The sequence below is a fragment of the Acanthaster planci genome, linkage group LG02, assembly GCF_054643075.1.
Source record: "Acanthaster planci isolate LZ-2023a linkage group LG02, COTS_SCS, whole genome shotgun sequence".
Taxonomy (NCBI): Eukaryota; Metazoa; Echinodermata; class Asteroidea; order Valvatida; family Acanthasteridae; genus Acanthaster; species Acanthaster planci.
Window position 1 is genome coordinate 1,133,438 of NC_141778.1, and position 20,221 is coordinate 1,153,658.

Here is a 20,221-nt window from a genome sequence, read left to right on the forward strand (position 1 = left end):
GAAATGTGATTTTCCAATAAGTTCCGTTGAAATGTCAACGAGTCCATTGTGAAGAGAGGGAAATATAGGCCTGTTGCTGTTCATTAGTTATTTTGATAAAACTAGGCCTGTGCGCTCGATTTTGCACTGAAGGGGAAAGGGTGATTATAGATTGGACAAGATTGAAAATTGTTTTTAAAAACAGTCCATGTTAAGCGACTGGTCACAGGCCTATGAGTACAAAATTCAGCATAAAAATATTGGTAATTATAACTGAATTCAAAACTCTACGACCACTGTTAAATCTGTAGATGTCGGCTGCAGGATTGCAATGCTGTATAGGCGTGTTCATCTGATCCGAATCTGAGCTAAGCCGAGTCAATGAAGGCACGAGCTTCTCATTGTCTCCTCTCTACAGTTTTTTTCAAGAGCGCTCAGTTGGTGTCGTTACCAGAAGTGAAATAATAGTAATAATTGTCCGATTCCTACTTTTTCGTGAGTGAAAAAAAGGATTGTGCAACATTTCAATAATTCAAATTCAAATTTTGCTCCTCCTCATACTTAAAAATTTCTCCTGTTAGTGGGCTTGTATGACTTTGAACAAACTGCAGTAAAACAGACTCACCGGGCTATGGAGGCGTATTGCTGCTAATGCAAAAAAAAAATTATTTCTTCTCGTTTAAACGACAAAGTTATCTCGTATCCCCTTTAAGCGAGATGTCTACATGTATGTCGTTAAACGAGGGACTGAATCGTTTACATGTGATTATAAGTCGTTTTAAACGAGATTTTTTCTCGTTGGGTGCAATAAGCTTCCGTACCGCGCAACTGACAGGGAAAGAAATTATTGAAAATTTTGCAGCTGCAGCTTTCAGAGTTATAGGGGGCGCCCTGTATATTTAATTGACGCCAGTGGTACATTGCCGGTGGTGTTGCTTTCACTAGCTGACTAATTCCAGAAATTAGGGGTCCATCTATTTTCGTGTCCCTGTCACATCTGACCTATGATTTTGTAAGTTCAGAACACGTTTTATAATTTCCAGATGTGATGAATTAATGCAAATTAGGCTACCAAACAAATAGTAACAGTTTGAAATCAATTCCGGTGATATTTCCATGTCAAATAGGAAAGGTCAGACGTAGGCCTAACCGGGACACCAAAATGTCACACTTTTGGACCCCTAATTTCTGCAATTACCCAGGTGGAAAGCAGCAGGTGGTCAAAAAGTGGGTGGTGGTTCTATGGGTCGCTACAGTGGTCTTGATGCATGAATTGCGATATTGGATCAAAGTACTCAGCTTGTACAAAGTTACGCGAAGCACAACATTGTGCGCTTATACATGGGGCCTTGTGGGATACCGGAACAATGGGAAGTACCCCACAAGGCCAGTTTTTACCTTGTGGGGTACCAAAATTGGTACCCCACAAGAATTTCACGAAACTGATATTTGGAAATAACTCAAAAAGGGGAAATTTTGATGGGTAAAAATCTGTCGCAAACTGAAGTGTTTTATACAAGGGGCATACGGTCGAAATTTCAACCTAGGGAAAGTGAATTTGGTTTAAATTGGAGTGATTTGAAAATTTTTGCGTGTTGTGTGGGAGTTTTGTACAAGAGAACAAAGGAAATACCCCACGAGTATATTTGTGTAAGGATATGTGTACATGTACATGTATGCACATGGAGGAAGGATTTTCCTCCATGGCATGCGTAGGTCAAGTTACTTTTGGATGAAATGTAGGAAATAAACTGATACTATGCAAGACAATGGTGCCCCTCCGATTTCAGATTACTTGAGCATTTTTATTACTATCTTTTTTTTCCAAGGAAAAAAATTCTGACTGGACAGCTTTGGCTGGCGAGATTCTGTGCCGGATAAATATTGACCAACTTTGGCACGCACTCGATTCTGCGATATAACGACCGTGCTTTATGTACACCGCCACCAAGTGAGAGGAAAAATCCAGTTTTAAAGATGTCTACGTCTGGCTTCGTGTGCGTGATATAAGCCGAACTTGTAAGTGACTAAACTGAAGTTGAGTACATGTAATTGAACTATTTTGAATTTCTGTGAATATTGGGGGCATGCTTAATCATGGAAATTATAATAACTATTTATGGGGGAAATGATGCGTAAGATTTTTTGATAACTTTGGCAAATATGCTTCATCAGAGCACCAGACAGAGATCGGGGATCAGGAGTAGGCCAAGGCAAACAATGTTGCTACTCAATAATAGTAACATAAGTAGGGTCAACCATGCGGGTGTTTTCCTACCTCTAATCAATCATCTATGCATCAACGAGCGTCAACAAGTTATTCAAGCATATTTATGGAGTTTGTTTCATTTACACTATTATTATATCCCACTTCTCTTGTTCAATGTGTCATCTCTATTTTAAATGATATTAAAATTATTAGCCTAATTAGGCCTAGTACTAGTACATGTGATAACAATTTTTTAGTGTTGATATTTGAGTGACAAAGTTGGGCTTGCTCATGCAGCCGGACCGGCTGCCACCATTTCATTTTCTTGCAAGAATCTGGAAGCAAATTTACTGTTTCTCTTGCACAGTGGCACACATTAGAGTCTCTAAAATATGATAAAACTGCTTTTAAATCTACTTGTGTGTATCGGCAATCATTGACGCTAGGTAGCATGACGGCATGAGTAAGCTTAGGCTAGCCCCAGGAGCATGACGAGCAGATGAGTGTGGCCCAGAGACTTGGTGTTAACATTTGCAGACCTCTGCACATCGACATACATTTACGCCCCAATGAATGTTGACTGTACCACCTCAGTTTCCCCTTCCTGCACCTGCTGACGGAAAGATTTCCATATACAGACATTACTTGACACCTGTGCACAAACCCTATGGGACTGGTCTGAAAAATTCCAAGTGTTTTCTTAGTAAGTGACTTTGTTGTTCCCCTCCTAACTTGAACTTTTTTGGACATGTTTTTGCTTTCTGATGGCTAATAGGTCATTGTAGGGAATAATTACTGGCATCCGTAAATGGAACTCTTCCCCTTCTGATTTTTGGGCTGTAACAAACTAGCCCTGTCACTCTAACAGTTTGCCTACATGCCCTAAGCCTACCATATACACCTGCCACAAGACTGGCCTAACAAACAGCACTTAGAGCAGTTTGCAGGTCTGAAGAAGCTGGACCTTCCCCACACTAGTTCCAATCCTTTGTATTATTTCTGTATCCTCAGCCCTATGCCTTAGCTGGAAAAAAGGGCACAATTGCTAAATGCTCTGCTCGCCGCATGATCCACCTTGTAGCCGGCTACCAGTTCAAGTTGTCACAAATGATTGCCATTGATATGCCCTCAATATACATGTACATTCTCAATCCACCTCACAGCCATGTAACATCATAACCACCAACGGGATAGTTGGCTTAGACTTAGATTTTTTTCAACAATTCCTATTCATTTTGTGTTGGACTTGATTTTTTTCCATCATCAACTCCAACCGAGTGGCCAGTGATCTCAGGTGTAGCAGGGTACTCTGCAGTTACTCCTAAAATAAAACCTGAAATACTCATCCTTAGGAATAAAAGCTTTTCAAGATTATGATATACTGGTATGAGACTACTATTTCCCGATTTAAAGGCTTACGCTAGTCACAGAGCTTTACTCACCTAAGCACTAACATGAATAAATAGACTTAGAGGCCTAGTTCTTTAATTCACCCTAACAGCAAGTCTTTGACTTCCTGTTCTTTAGTCTCAATTTCCTCATCTCAACTCTGCTGTTGTTGAATGGGCATTAGCCATGGTCAGAATCTTTTTAGGTTGCAAAGCTATTGCGATAAACACATAGATTCCCAGTGCAGGTGATGTTTAAGAACATTAAAGAAACAAATTCCAATCCATGGAAGCTTACTTGCACTTCTTGGGGTTGAATGTGAAATTGTTTCCTTATAGATGGGTACACATTTGCGCATTACTACCTCGCAATGATTGGCGACTTGTTTCATCCAGATATACGTGCATTTCCTGCAAACACACACCTTCATTATCTGTCCAGTTGCCTGCCTGCCATTAAGTTATTGATAAACCAACTGGTGCACTCTTTATGTTTATCTCACTGGTTCCCGTACCCATAAGATCCTCACCATGTATGTTGCCCATTCAAAGATCAGGAATGAATTGGTGTACAGTAAACAAATAGCAATGCTGAGACAACAGAACAGAGACCAAAGTTGTATGAATAGGAACAGTTGAGTAGCAATTCAGGTGAATCCATGAACTGCTTGGGTGAGTGGAGTTGTATGAGAAGTATGAGGCTCATAGGAAACTTTTTTACAAAGTCCCCACTTTTTGGGGGGGTTGGGTATAGGGCCAAGGATATGGAGGTAGTGCCGTAGACTGGCCCTAGTCTGGGCCTAACTTGGTCCCCGCTTGTCGCCATTTTTAACATCTGGAAATGATCTTGTGATAAAAGTAAATGTAGTTGGGGACTAGTGTCATTAGTGACAGTTCTGTTGTTATCTCCAGACTGAAAGTGTTTTTCCCTCAAACTCATTTTTTTCCCTCCGCAGTTTCCAGGGTGAACATCTGACAATCCTGGCTATCACCCAGTGTCAAGAGATCTGATTTTCTTGGAAAGAAAATGACAAGAGTACTTGCCAAGTTGACATTGCTTTAGGTATGAGACGCCAGAATCTATCGTTTGACTCCGAACTGCGTCATTACCTTCACATGAATCCATCCGAGGGTGACGAGGATTCCAACCACAGACAAAGTATGAGTGAAGGAAGCCTACCAAGCCAAGGAAGTGCCAACAACAGCAGGTGCGAATCAACCTGTTTCAGTATTAACTCGTTGGCTTGTGTCCAACAACAATGTTTTTGCCAAACTTTCTGTTGCTGCCCTACTTAACTTCCAGAACCTTTAAAATTGCAGTGTCATGAAATTTTTCGAATGCAAGTCATGACCATGTTTGTGACTCATACACAAAACAGAGCATTCTCTATCTGCATGTGCTTTCCTTTTTCAAGAAAAACCCAAATGCTGCACCTTGGTTACGGCAAATTATCTTACCTCGTTAAGTTGAATCTCCCAAAAAGAGATAAGAATACATTTCCTAACTTTCAACTTGGCAAAAACCACTTCCCCCTAATTTAGTGTAACTTCAATTCAATTCTTCAGGTCTTCTCCAGGTCCCAGAAAAAAATCGACCACCAGGTCCCCATCGAGATGTGGTTCAGTGTGTCGGTTATTGTACAACTTCATAAGCTACATAGTAGCCAGGTTCTGGGGGCTGTGTACCGCCTGGATACTGGTACTCGTGCTTGTCTACTTTTTGTATGGCACAACGTTAGCTCTGTTGTCGGTATTGGTTGCTATTGTGGGTAAGTAGGCTACTTTAAAATCCACCCTTCGATGGATTAGGCTTTGTAAATTAACCAAAGTGAATGTGGCATGCACAGTTGTGTGTGTAAAAGGCATTACCAAGAGAGCCAACGCGTGAACCAAAGTGTGCGTGCACTCCATTCGTTTACACTACATTTGTGGGTTCAAATGACGGCACGCTTTGGTACTCTATAACATCTGTTATGAACTATTCAGGGGGCATCCCGATGAGTGTTATGAACTATTCAGGGGACATCCCGGTGAGCCTGGTTTTCTTCTATGCATTCTTAATCTTAAGTATGGAAAAGTTTAGTGCTGTGGTCTGTGAGCCTTACTGGGTGAACTATGTTCCTATCAGTGTGGACTTTGTTACCAGTACCTATGTTTTTGTTGTATTGAATTCTTGATATTTAAAAACTAGTTCTAAAAATACATGAATGAGAGTTCTAGAACCTGCATCTAGTCCTTGACCAAGAGATACAGATTTGGATGAGTAGCCAGTTAACTTTTAACCCTACCAGTCCCGAATCCTCCAATGTTAGGGAGTAAGGGTTACTTTCCTTTCCTCTTCTATTCAGGACTAGTGTACAATATACAGGACAACCTTCTATATTTCCCTGAGGAGCCAGAATCGTCCAGGTTCTACGTCGCTCCCGCCCAATCCACCGGTCTTCCCCACGAAGATCTGTATATCCAGACCTCGGACAGAGTTCGAATCAGTGCTGTGCTATTCAAGCAGGCCGAGCCACTGTTTGGCCGAGCACCCACGGTGTTGTTTTTTCATGGGAATGCAGGAAATATTGCACATAGGTAAGAGTAAGGCTGATATTTGGCTAAAACTGAGCTCTCCAAGATCCTTCAAAATCTACTAGGAGATCATGGAACTTTTTAATTTGTCCCTTGTAAGGTATCGGTGATTTTTCTTTAGAACTAGGTGGTACCATCAGCTCTAATTCAGATTTCCATTTTTCTTGTCAGGTATTTTAATGCACATGGACTATATGCCATGTGCGGCTGCAATATTCTATTTTTAGAATACCGAGGGTATGGACGAAGCGAAGGACGGCCCAGTGAGGCAGGTAGGAACATCTTTTTCTCATTTCAGTTAACCTGACTTTGTGGGACAGAAATAGGAAAAAGGGCAGAAGAGTGGTAACGTGTTGTCACGTAGAAAGCTTTTGACCCAAATTGATGAGGAACTTAAAGTGGTTGAATGACGGTCAGTTCTTGCTGTTCCTGGTGATTTTTCAGGTCTCTACCGCGATGCTCAAGCTGCCCTCGACTACCTCCACCGACGTGGTGATGTTGACACGCGACGCATCGTGGTCTTCGGTCGGTCACTAGGGGGTGGTGTAGCCATACATCTTACTTCCCAAGCCTGTAACAGAAGCAAGATAGCGGGCCTGATTGTTGAGAACACATTCACCAGCATCCCCGATATGGGCGCTGTGCTTTTTCACTTGAACCTCTTAAGATGGGTCCCACTATTCTTAGTCAAAAATCAGGTAAATATAAAAATCACTTTTGCTTAGATATACACAGTGAGTTCAGTTGGAGAACTTAAAACTCATACTCAATCTCAAAATAAGCAGGTAGACAAAACATTCAAATCTGGGATGAAAATGGCCTTTTTGAAATGTTAACTTTATTTTCGACTACATTGTAATTTCAGACTCCACAATCATTTTCAAATGTTCACTATGAGAAGGAAACAAGGAATAGTCCAAATGGCAAATTTATATTGAATTGTGCAGTGTTTCTACAGCAGAAAATAAAACTGCATTGAACTTGGCAGTCTGAAATTGAGGCATCTGAATTCATGAACTGAATCCTTGAGACCCACCCTTAGACAAAGCTGAAGTTTGGAAAATCACCACTGTGTCTTTCACAGTAGAGTTTTCTATTCCTTATTTAGGACACTGGCCAACGATTTAACAAAATATTGTTTTTTCTGTAAAAAGGTTTCACAATGCTGACAACTGGACAAGTTTTGTCCAAGTTTTGTCTTGCGTTTACTGGAGATTTTCCTTTTTATTATGTTCTGCCTGCATAGTATTTTTCTATCAACAAAGTCAAGCACATACGAACCTCCACTCTCTTTATCTCGGGGGTTGAAGATGAGCTGGTTCCACCCAGGATGATGCATGAATTGTTCCAGGTAGGATACAGGGAACCAGTCAGGTCCACTCCAACGATGTATTCTGTACTCTAAATCACTCGAATCATACCCCATTTACAATAGAATGTAACATTTTTAATCCTATGGTGAAGCATTAGTATAATTTCAAAGGATTTTTCTTGATTTCAAGACTTGACAGGAAAAATATTTGCTTTTGTGAGAAGGTCAATCACATTTTGTTATTTTTCTGCAAACTTCTCATCACAAAAAGCCATCGAGTAGGGTACTTGTTTTCTGTTTAATACCCTGAAAGGACACTGCATTGTATTGTTTTCAAGAGTACAACCCATCTGATGGTTTTATTTATTTCTCTTCAACTCCTAAACTCACCCCATTTCAGTACTTAGAATGTGCTGAGGGTTTAGTGTACATTGACGTACTTTAGCACAAACTCATGAATTTTCCTACAAAAGTGCCTGAGGGGAGAATAGATGGCATTTATTAATGCGCTTCATTTTGCACATTTTCAGAGATGTGGAACCAAGAACAAGCAACTTATCAGATTTGAAGGTGGAACTCACAATGAGACATGGCGTTGCCAAGGTTACTTCACAGTCATCCGAGAATTTCTCACGCAGGTAAGCCTCGTTTTGCACAGCCTTTGAGGTAGTATTTTCTCGGTTAATTGTTTCACCAATCCCAGTAGAGTACTTGGTATCATTCATGGATACCTCAGGACAAATTGAAGACCTTTCACCTCTGACCATCCTTGAAGGTGACCTATAGGGAGACACAGCTCATCAAAGACTTACCTCCTGGCGCCCAGCGTGTGCAGGATACCAGTGAAACCTCATCCAGGCATCACATAGAGACCGTATGACAACCGCAGCAAGCCACCTGCCCAAGTCTTGGTAGTGACCGAGTCTTGACACCAGGTTTGTATAGCAGTTCATTCCCCACTGTCCCACCGCTGTGAACCCAGGGTCAGGTTGGTGCAATAATGACACATCGTGTGCTGTAATTGCTGCAGATCTGAGGACTTTAGTCCAAGGACTGACTTGACTAAGACACATTTTTTTCTGTAACAAGTCAAGTCATGACGAAGCATTCAATATATTTTGCATTATGTACAATCCACTAATTTGGAAGTAAAGGGAAAGTCATTTTAGAGGTAGAGATGGCAGCGAGTCAGGAAGACCAGGTTAGACTTTTTGTGGCCCCTTTATCATTTCAAAGAGACCTTGATGTATAGTCAAATACACCAGTGGATAGCTTGTAATGAAATTGAAGAAAAAACAGACCCACTGTCATCTTGATCATATCATCAGAATGGCAAACTCAACAATTAACTCCTGACCCCATGCTAAAGAGTTTGCAGTCACATGTTGCAGTTTTATGGGTATGTTTCAGTGTTGTTGCTTCACAATCATCCCAGGTATTGTCTACAGCAAGCAATAACTTTCTGCCCCAATTTCAAGTTATCTCACTAGTGATCTCTGCCACTGATGTTTTAGACACAAAACAACTAGAGTCATCATTCAGTCCTGTTTGTAGTCTCGACTTGAGACTGGGTTTGCCTTGTTTTGTTTCTGCATATACCGCAGGCAACATGCCCTGGCAAGCATAGTCAAAGAACAGTATTGGTAGAGGACACCAATCTATAAGGGACAAAACGTTATGAAATACAGTACAGTTTGTCTTTCATGGATTGGCGCCCTCTACCATTACTGCTATTCCTCTGATAGTTGGCAGTATATGTTGCTAGCACTGTGTGTGGATACAAAACAATGCAATTCCACTCTTGGGCCAAGACTATCCTGCCTGTGCTGTAATTGCTGCAGATCTGAGGACTTTAGTCCAAGGACTGACTTGACTAAGACACATTTTTTTCTGTAACAAGTCAAGTCATGACGAAGCATTCAATATATTTTGCATATTGTACCATCCACTAATTTGGAAGTAAAGGGAAAGTCATTTTAGAGGTAGAGATGGCAGAGAGTCAAGTAGACCAGGTTAGACTTTTTGTGGCCCCTTTATCATTTCAAAGAGACCTTGATGTATAGTCAAATACACCAGTGGATAGCTTGTAATGAAATTGAAGAAAAGACAGACCCACTGTCATCTTGATCATATCATCAGAATGGCAAACTCAACAATTAACTCCTGACCCCATGCTAAAGAGTTTGCAGTCACATGTTGCAGTTTTATGGGTATGTTTCAGTGTTGTTGCTTCACAATCATCCCAGGTATTGTCTACAGCAAGCAATAACTTTCTGCCCCAATTTCAAGTTATCTCACTAGTGATCTCTGCCACTGATGTTTTAGACACAAAACAACTAGAGTCATCATTCAGTCCTGTTTGTAGTCTCGACTTGAGACTGGGTTTGCCTTGTTTTGTTTCTGCATATACCGCAGGCAACATGCCCTGGCAAGCATAGTCAAAGAACAGTATTGGTAGAGGGCACCAATCTATAAGGGACAAAACGTTATGAAATACAGTACAGTTTGTCTTTCATGGATTGGCGCCCTCTACCATTACTGCTATTCCTCTGATAGTTGGCAGTATATGTTGCTAGCACTGTGTGTGGATACAAAACAATGCAATTCCACTCTTGGGCTAAGACTATCCTGCCTGTGGTTTCCAGTACCTTCAAGTTGTGCCGTGTTGCTAGAACTTGATATTCATCAGGATTTTAATAAAAATTGTGTCTGTACACCTGACATTAAAAAAGTCATGATTTGATCCAACAAAGATGACATCAAGCTAACTGCAACTTTTTAGTTCCACATAACGCTTTTTGAGATATTTTTTTACATATTTGTTACTTAAATTGGCTACTTCATCACAAGGCTGAATATCTGCAATTGAGAATCTAAAATGATGCTTCCATTGCACTCTGTAACTTATCAATACATTGTTACAAACGTCAAGTAAACAGATTTGGATAGAAATTACTTCAATTTTTTCACAGGTAGAATTTGATGTCTTTTCCCTATGCTTATAGGGTATAAAAAGGCCACTCATCAATTACGGTTTGTTTGTCTAGCTTGCTTTAATTTTAAAGAAAGTTGGGTTTTCGAGGGTGCAACGGGGAGGGATTGTTGACAATTTAGAGAAATTTGTCCACCGAAAATATGCTTCAGTGGACCTGACTTTTATGAAATACTAATGGTTTTTCAAGATAGTTATTGAGTGAGGACTAATATTGATAATTCATTTTTTTAATCAAAAGTACATTTTTAGTAAAAGTTCTACAGGGTGTCTCTATTCATTGTTGCATAATTTAAATTTTAGGGTACTCCAAAAGACCTCCCCTTAGAATCAAATGTTTCCTCTGTCTATGTCTGTCATCAATAGAAAATCTACAATGAGCATTTTTTATTTTGCCTTGGCAGTGTTTTAGTTTGCCTAATAAAAGTAAGATTAATGTGAATACCAGTTGCAGTCAGTCGATTGTTAACTGAGAAACATTCAACATGTATTGTGATAATAGTCACAAGACTGTCCTCAGGGATGTCTGATTTCCTGAAGGGCAGAGTTTTAAGCATCTTAGCCAGGAAGAAATGTCTAACATCGGTACACATGGTTAATCTCAGAAGCCAACTTTAATACTTGAAATACTCAAGTAAAGTGAGCTTGATGTGTGATTTGGTATAAAACCCGCTGAATCATATCTTGAAATAAAAACCTAAATATTTAAATTCCTCTTGTTACACATGACACTCTAGTTTTGTACTAGTAGGTTGATTTCTTTATTGTTCCCCTCTTATATCATCTGGAATAAAATGTGTCTTTGTAAGACAGGAGGTAATATGATGTGAAATTTCCCGAGATTTATCTTTTTTTCAAATTTAAAGGAGCAAGGGGATTTCAGTACTCTTGTTTTAAAAATAATGATGCTAGTTGAAATAGTTGCCAAATCTTGTAAATTTAAACCTCATTTTCCATCTTAAAAAATTCTCATTTTAAATCTGCTCTTACTTACACCACCCTTCCAGTGACCTTGGACGCCAGTAATTATTATGGGACATGGTCTGTGGAAAGAGGTGGGAAAAACCTAGAAGTTACCACCGATTGTCACGTGTTTCTATATTAAATACAATCGAATGGCCCTATATCCTCACACTGAGTGGATTTCAGACCGGGACTGAAGTGTAACCCCATACTGTCTTGCCGTATAATGTAATCGGTAGGAGGATCGTTATTGCGTGCATTGACTTTAATATTGCACAGTATTAGGCCAACTTTACAGAGAGGGAGCCAGACTTGCTTTTTCATGGGGGGGGGCAATTTGGGAATTTTTGTGTGTTACCCTTTACGCCTGTGGCATTTCTGACGGGTGAGGCGAAATTAGGAGCTATTCACAGGAACTTGAAGGAAAACTAAAATGTCCCCCACCTCCCCCCACAATTGCCTTTTACTTTCTGAAAACCCACATCCCAGTCCTATGGCGTATCTGGGGGGGGGGGGGCTGTAAGTATCATGAGCTTATTCTGGGGTTAAAATCAGATGTGAACCCTCCCCCCCCCCCGGCTGAGCCACATTGGCGACGGCCGGCTAGTGATTAACTGAGTTGCACTTTTCAAATGCTTACTCGTTTTTTTCGGGCATTTTGTTTGACCACGGTAGGAAAACGAGCTGTTGGGTCGGCCAGAAAAGAAGTGGTAAATTTCCGTAAGTAGGGTAAAATGACGGCCAACTCTGGCTATGGCAAGAACATACCGCTGAGAGCTGTTCAGTGGGATCTCAATGATCGTTTACTTAAATAAGGAAATGGGTGCGTGTGCTACGTGCGTTACGTTTGGCGCAACGCATCATCCCTATAACTGGGGGAATCGTGGTTGCATTGGGAGCCCAACTTAGGCTACACAGTCAACTCGAATCACTGGTTGCTTTTTGAGCGTACGCATGTTTGAAAAAACTCTGGAATCATGATGTACCAGACTGCGGTTAGAGCTGAGGTCAAGCGCATCTTCGAATCGTGTGTTTCTGCAGACAGAAGCCAGTAGTTCAAACTGGTTCTAGGAAGTTTCGGGAACCACGCAGTGCTGAAGAAATAATATATTCACCTGTTCTTGGATATCTTCACCACCAATGTACTCAAATCTTGCCCTATCAGCGTGTTTCATTAAAAAAAAAGGGGCCATTTTGATATAACATCAGTAAGTAATCGTTTAACAAATCAATTTATGTTCAACCCAGCGAAAAATCTAGTCTCGATAATTTCTTGGTTAACCGGTAACCATACATTAATACTGGCGCAGTGTCATTACCATTACCATAAGGGGGCGCTCTATACATTCGCGAACTTGATCGAGCCTGGACCAACCACAGCCCTAACATACCTAAGTACAGTGCATTAGCTTGTCAAACATGTAGGTATTCATAGTGTACACGTACAAGATATGTACATGAAACTTTTTCATAATAATGCACGTACATGAAGCGGGGCTTGTGCTGTTGTTTAAGTGATAAACGACTTCTTTTAAATGAACAAGTTAAGATAAAGAAAGGTGTCCCAGTTTATAAAAAAGCGTTCACCCACTTCGACCTTACGGAGTCCTCCCGTCATGGCCTGGGCCATGGTTTTACCCGGGCATTAAGGGTCCAGACACCCAAACGAAAAAAACAAATCCACGTCACGAATACTGCCACCAGTACCACTTGCCACAACACTGTCGCGTTGCTTTTAGTAGAACGGATTTTTCCTGCAATCTCTACCCAACGTGGGCCCCTTCCCCCTTGTATAAACGTAATGCCGGCCGGTATACGCGGTGTGCGGCGCTTGTGCATGTGGACAAGATCAGGCGTTGATTGTGTGTTGGCACACGGCCAGCGGATCACGTGGTTTCTTTATTTACCGCCGTTCTGCCTTCTGCGCGCGCCCCCTCCTCATTCCTGCATGAGTAATGATTTTCGCAGAAATCTTCGAGGGGTGGCCCTAATCGAATCAAGACGAAGCCGCATTTCTTGGGGCCTGGAGTGTGTGCTATACTGGACTACAAGTAAAGCCGTGGCAACCCCTACATTTGCTAGAAACATCTGTCTGAGATACCAGGGTATTTTGTTCCCAACAAATATCTCGATATCGAGCCTTTTCGACGGTAGCAAAATAAGTTAACCCCTGGCAAAATTTTCAATTTAAAACCATACGTAGAACAATTTATTCCTTATTTTGTTTGGTTTGTTACCACTTCAGTAAATAAACCTAGCAAAAATTTCTTCACTGCCCAGAGCATATCAAAAGGTCTTACATTTGAAAAATGCAGCGATTTTTCCACTGAAGACGAACCCGAGAAGCAAAAGCCGTCATAAAATCATTCTTATTCCATAGAGAATGGAAGTATTTCGATAAATTGTAGCCCTGAACCATTTACACCCACTTTAAACCTGTATTTACGGGAAAAAATAAATCGAGGGTCTTCCATAAAGTGTATGTCTGCAAAATACAGTTTACGTGGAAATTTCTCCAAGACGTATTCCACGTGTGTGCGACCTTATGAGTCCTTCGGGGAATTTTTTCAAAATAATGCGATACTGGTACCATTCATATTAAAGTATAGTTTCCTTTTGTCAGCTAAGTACAGTGCCTCTGTCAGATTCTCATATTTCTCATGTCTCCTTGTTGTTTATCAGTATGAAGGTACAGATCACTTATCTAATCGACGGTGACGAATTGTGAATACCTGTTCGATTTTTGAGAACTAAAAGCAAGCAGTACCATATTTCTCGTATGCCAGTGAAGCATTGTGTTCTGGCACTGTCTTAATTGTGTCTGGGATATAGCGGGCATTGTCCTCGTTTGGTTGTGCGCGCGTGGCCTACGTGCAGTCTGCGAGGGCGCACACTGGTTTGGTGCACCGCGTGGCAGACAGATTTCTCTGGGGTCTGTCGTGTCCTTGCACCGCGTGGTTGTGGGTGGCAGCCCGCTATGATGATGCTTTGTAACTGGTGGTGAAATCACTTCCCCCGCAACGAGCCTCTTTTGCAAGCTTTCCTATGAAACATTTCAAAGTTCAATTTCGCTGTAACTTTCGGAAGTTGCCCCAGTTTTAAATGATTTACATGAGTTTGTGTTGTGTCTTCTCACCTAAATTTTGAACTATTTACAAAGTTTGTTGTTATTAACTACTGTATGACCATTTTGAGGATTCGTGGCAATCCCTCAAACTTTTCTTTTGGGTAAAACAGTTTCCGGTGCTTGAATTTTCCAACATGTTGGACAAAGGCTGGCTCAAGGAAGCTGTTGACAGCTATTTTGCCCGTACTAGTTGTAGCTGAACCGACCCACTTTCGCAGTTTCCTTCTTTAATCAAAACATGTTTTCGTCCTACATGATTGTACTTGTCAGCATCTCTTTCATTGCTTAGCCTATGACCCACTTGCCCTCGTTTTGTTTCTAAGACTGTGCTCTAAGCTGCCTTTTCTTTGCAGTTTGATCAATGGGTCCCTGACAAATCTTTTTTCAGGGTAAAGCTGTTTAATTATGTAACTCTTCGTGAGCAGCGCAGACTGGAATACACATTTCCTTGAACTATTGACGCTTTCCCAGCGGCCGATTGCAGTTAGTGTCAAGAAACTATCCAACGAATTTGGAGTAAACACCGGTACACTGGCCTTGCTTTGCGGTTGTGCGCATGAGCGCACTTCATATGAATGGCCTGGGTCTCCAGTCATCCGCACAATGGAAATATGCAAATATATGACCTCATTAGCATTCGCCAATGGTTGTAGAGGGTGTTTCTTGTTGGCCAATGGCAAGGCGTGTTTGGTGACCGCGATATCAGAAAGCCGGCTAAGCACCGCCCATACGTGAAATAAAAATCATAACAAATCTACCGGCGTGCTACTTACCGGGCCATTTCACAGCTTCAAACTTCAAGTTGCGGTCGGGCCTATGATATCGGAATGCGAGAACCTTTCGATTGAAGAAAACCACAATACTTGACGCAACAAGCCACCGGTTTTAACTATATCGAGAATTAGTCAAGCTCAAATTTAGACAGAGCAGTAAACATGTACGGTTCGAAGCGCCTAGCAAAGAGAAGCATTGTTGGCACCCGCGTTTGTGCTCCGTGGCCGGATGGTATCTACTACCCTGGCATCATCCGAAATGTAGAAAATCAGACCTACTACACCATATGCTTCGACGATGGTTACATCAAGGTGTACAGGGAGGCCGATATTGTCGGACAAGGGTTCCGAGGGGTCTGTAGCATCCACCTGAAATTCGGCCAGAAGGTGTATATCACCAACAATGGACGAGAGATGGTCGGCCACGTGCAGAAACACAAGAAGCCAACCAACGAGGTGTGTATCAGTCGCATTTCTAATTCACCACACGTATACAATTCCGTTTCAAATTGGATTGCCATAGCAATTAATTTAACCCCAGAGAGGATACAGACCTTTCTCTAGTATGATAAAACTGATCTATTGCTCATTATGAACCAGGATAACTGGTTTATTTTCCAGAATTTTCGATTTCATTGCTGGAATGAGCATTGTCAACGGTTTGGTCACTTCTATTTGTGCACAAGTGGACGTTTTCCTATAAATTATTTTTGAATGAGAAATTATGACGAAAAGGAATGACTAATGTTACATAGAAGCAAGTGCAACTAGACAATACTTAATTGGTTTTATTGATTTGATTTTTACACTAAATGTGTTAGCTCTGTCTGTGTTTCCGCAGGTTGTTGGAAACTCTATTGATACATGCACTGTACATTTTACCAAGACTAGCCTAAAAAAGAACTTTGGTAGTTGAATACACCTAGGGAACAGCGTTTTTATACACAGTATTTTTCCATGATCAACATATACCGCTTGTCACGCTGGATGTAAAACAGGCAGACGGAAGGAAAATTACAGAAATCAAAGTTGCTTCCATTCGTGCCATTGGGGATTGAGCCGCTACCCGTCATGTCTGTTAAGCCCAGGCCTTGAAAGATAAAACTTGCTTTCGAGAGGCTTTAGGTGATGATTGAGAGAATCAGCCCCCCCCCCCCTTTTCGCGAAGTGAGCTGGCATAGTTATTTGCCGTTTGGGTTAACTAGTCCACCTTGAATGCCCCGTGGCCTTGGGAGTGCGCGGAAGTGATATACATAAACATGGCACGTGATACTTATAAACCCGAGTCGATCACAAAAAGCCCCCTCTCTTGTCGCACGCCTTGCAGTTCATCGCTAATCTAACCATGGAGGATGGTAAGATTAGCCCATGACCTAACAATGTACATACAGGAAGCTGTGTACCGACTCGCATTCATGACTGCATTTACCACATAACCTAATTAAATCGACCGGTCTGAGAAGGCTTGCAATGAAATGCATTCTGTTGACATTTCTATTATCATGTAAATCTCAAGGGATATTACAGTATTCTTTAGCATTATAGTAAAGTTAAGAAAATAAAAGATTTGAATGTCAGTTTTGTTAAGTATCTATAATTGCATTATTTTATTTAAATTTTCCAAGCTCCTGGTCCCCCGTCTCGTCGAAACGTTTATGTGGTATTTTGAAAGTTCCTGATGATAAATTATATTGAAAATTTTTAAAATTTCAGGTTTTCATCAAAATTGCGGACAGCTCAGAGACCATGATCCAGCGAAAATTGGACGAAGTCCGCCTAATGGAAAGCCGCAAGTCACCACGGCTGGCTGACCACGAAACCAACTATCTGAAGCTGGCCGACATGAGCCCGACTTCGGACTTCGGACGCAAAGAAGAGGAACGTTTCCAGCAGTATCGACGTGCCCAGGTGAGTGAACTTCCTAAGCTTGGTAAATCTGCCCACTGATAGGAGTTCTGGGGGTTTATTCATACACCAACAGCTTTCAGAGGCGCCTTGTTATTTTACATGGAATTCTAGCAGTACTAGACGTGTATTGTTAATATGGGTCGACTGAGCATTTTTTGGAAACGAGAAATCTTTCTTGCAACCTTGGTTGCTTGGGGGACTTTTCATCATGTACATGTACATTACATCAGGGACCAGCCATTTATGGTCAGCCACGCCACACATGGTTCTGGGAAACCTATCTGTGTTTTTGCCTCTTGGCCGTTCCATTCACGAAGAGGTCCGTGGGTCTATGTGAACCCCCCCCCTTAACATCTCATCCAATAAGCCTGACAGTGTCCACATTTACATTCATCCTTGACCTGTCAGACCTGCGATTTTGAAAGAAACAAACAATACCCGCATCACGTGCTTTAAAGTTTTAGGTTCCATTTATAGTGTACCTCCGGTGTGTGGTGGACGTTCGCAGGGATTTTCCTGCGGTTTCACAACGTCAATTATTGACAGATGGAAAATGAATTTGTAAATGAGAAATGCTCGCTGTTGCCAGAAAGACCTTTTTATGTTTCCAAAGACCTCAAATTGTTGCCTGGGATATTGTTTATAGCTTTTATTCAATTCATATAAAAGCGTGTATTCCTGCTGTAGATTAAAACCCTAACCCCCAAGGGTGTACGTAAAATCGTATAGAAATAGGAGGATTTGGGACTGTTAAGGTTAAGTATGCATACCTACCGTGTTGGCTGATTGTTTTCAAGCTTGCAACAAAAACGGTTGGATTAATAATAACGTTATCGATCGTGACTACGTGTGCTGATATAGACTTTCCTGAATGGATGTACATGTATTTGTTAGAAGAATTTGACAGGAACCTCGGACTTTGTCCTAGTCGTTCTAGAAAAAAAGTGGAGACTTCTGCAAAATTTGGGTCAGGTCTGTACGTCATTTGTTGACATAATTCGATAAACAGATCGTTCGAGTGTTTCTCGAACGTCGGCCTGTTGCCAGACATCAGCAGTTGTTTACTGTTGATTGTTTGCGCGAGCGTTGTATTTATGTTTGTCATTTGTCCGAGCATAGGCTTTAGGTCCTCACGTTTTGTCGCGGCATTATGTAAATAAAGTCCCCCCCACTCTAAGGGGCACACCAAATCTAAGCTCGTACATGCCCATTTCATTTTTTAAAGATGGTTTCATCGCGACGGAACAGAGATCTTTTCTTATTTAAATTTGGATTGGATCTTCCAGTTGAACTTGATATAAAGTTTCGACAAGAAATCAGAAATTCCCCAAACCTGTATCGTCTGTGAAGGCGCGCATTCTTAAATCAACGTGGAGGGGAATTCACCTTGTTGATGTCATGTCTGCGTTGAGTTGCGCAACACGGGAAGTGTACTTTGTTGTGGTGGGCGTTACCGGAATCATGTGATCGTTTGTCTCTTCGTATCTCTCTGGTAGATACCCGTGCAACCTTGAGAAATCGAAGTATTACGTTACTGGGGAAATGTTCTGAAGTAGTTTATCCTTATACAAATAGCTGTCGGAGCTAAATACTACCAATTTGTATTAATTTTGAAATTATATTCTGCGGTAATGTTTTCGTCGCAAAAATGATTGATTTTGCACCAGAAATTAGGATTGCCCAATTTGTTTTTAAGAGAAAATCACTTGAAAAGAATGTCTTTAGACGGTGGCCTGCAAAGATACCAAACATGCATGAATGCACATCAGTCTCATTTTGCGGTCTTGGTTGAATTCTGAAAAAGATTTATAGAATCTTCTACGTTTTGCTCGAAGTTCACAGAAGGCTATATCCAAGGTTGCGACACATAGTACGGACCCTTCTTGATGTGATAATAGATGTGTACATGTGTTAACACGTGACATTTGTGAAAGAACATAAGACTGTCAACAGTTGCTGCAGGGTACCATCGATGGTTTGCGCGTCCAGTGCAACCTTGTCTTCAGGTCATGGCCACAAATAATGACAAACGAGATCAAGAAATCGATTAAGAGATTAATACGTTGAGAGCTTTCCAATGCCGTTTTATGTCTGGCAACGAGAAGTGTGCACTAAAGATTATCTGGGGATGGGTTTGATTACAGAAGATTGCCACCAAGGTAATTAGCCCTAGTCTTCTCAAAACTAAAAGTAAAAACACAAAGGCAAATACTGGGGTACATGTGGTCAATAATTATATTGGACAGGTTGGAAACGCAGAAATTTAACCTGTAAAGTGTAAATCGTCACGACTTGTTAAGGTCACTGCAGGCTTTCAATAATGCAGTTGCACTGCTGTGTTTTTAATGCACGGTTCGTTAATGCAAATGCATGTAATGTGGAAAAGCTGTACATGTACTTCTGATCGTTAATTGATCAGGCACTGTGTCTCCTGAGGCTGAATCACAGACCTTGATTGTGACTTCCCAAGTTTAACATTTAAGAGAAATAAATAGCTTTCTCAGTTGGTTAATTTGCAAATCTTTTTGTGAATACCCCGTTCATTCCATTAAAAAAAATAAAGTCACACAAGCTTGGCACCGTTGTCTTGGATATCCCCCACAGAACGGAAATACACAAATTCCATTTCCAGTTAATTATAGTTACCACATTAAAATCAACAGTTAAGGTTCAACCTACGAGTTAGTCTTTAACCAGTATGTCTCAACTTCAAACTTGAACATTACATGATATTAAAGTGTGCTTGAAAAGGTCTGTCACTTCCCCACTCGGGGGATTCACATGGGCATACACATGTACATCAGGCAGTCTCGTTCATGTTCAGCTCTCTGACTTCTTGGGTGCTATTTTTGGTACTTCGACCCATACCACCTGTTTTCCAAATGGCTTAGCGCACGGTTCACGCCAGCAATGACATACCGCGGAGCATTCCTAGGACTTCCCGCGTGTAGCTATAGCCGTGCCCGTAGAGCCCAATTTCTGTTTCAGTTAAC

The 20,221-nt window shown here is 41.2% G+C and overlaps 1 protein-coding gene and 1 long non-coding RNA gene across 2 annotated transcripts in view; both read left to right on the forward strand.

The window, feature by feature from the left end:
- LOC147799773 (uncharacterized) overlaps nt 1-20,221 on the forward strand; it is a 118,555-nt gene that overhangs the window by 49,724 nt on the left and 48,610 nt on the right. The window lies entirely within an intron of this gene.
- On the forward strand, nt 1,920-11,282 carry LOC147799775 (protein ABHD13-like). The gene is made up of 9 exons (XM_087133585.1): nt 1,920-1,998; nt 4,533-4,784; nt 5,143-5,345; nt 5,925-6,156; nt 6,325-6,425; nt 6,598-6,851; nt 7,400-7,504; nt 7,996-8,103; nt 8,241-11,282. The coding sequence occupies exons 2-9, from the start codon at nt 4,642-4,644 to the stop codon at nt 8,343-8,345; spliced, it is 1,251 nt and encodes a 416-aa protein (XP_086989711.1). The 5' UTR covers nt 1,920-1,998; nt 4,533-4,641; the 3' UTR covers nt 8,346-11,282.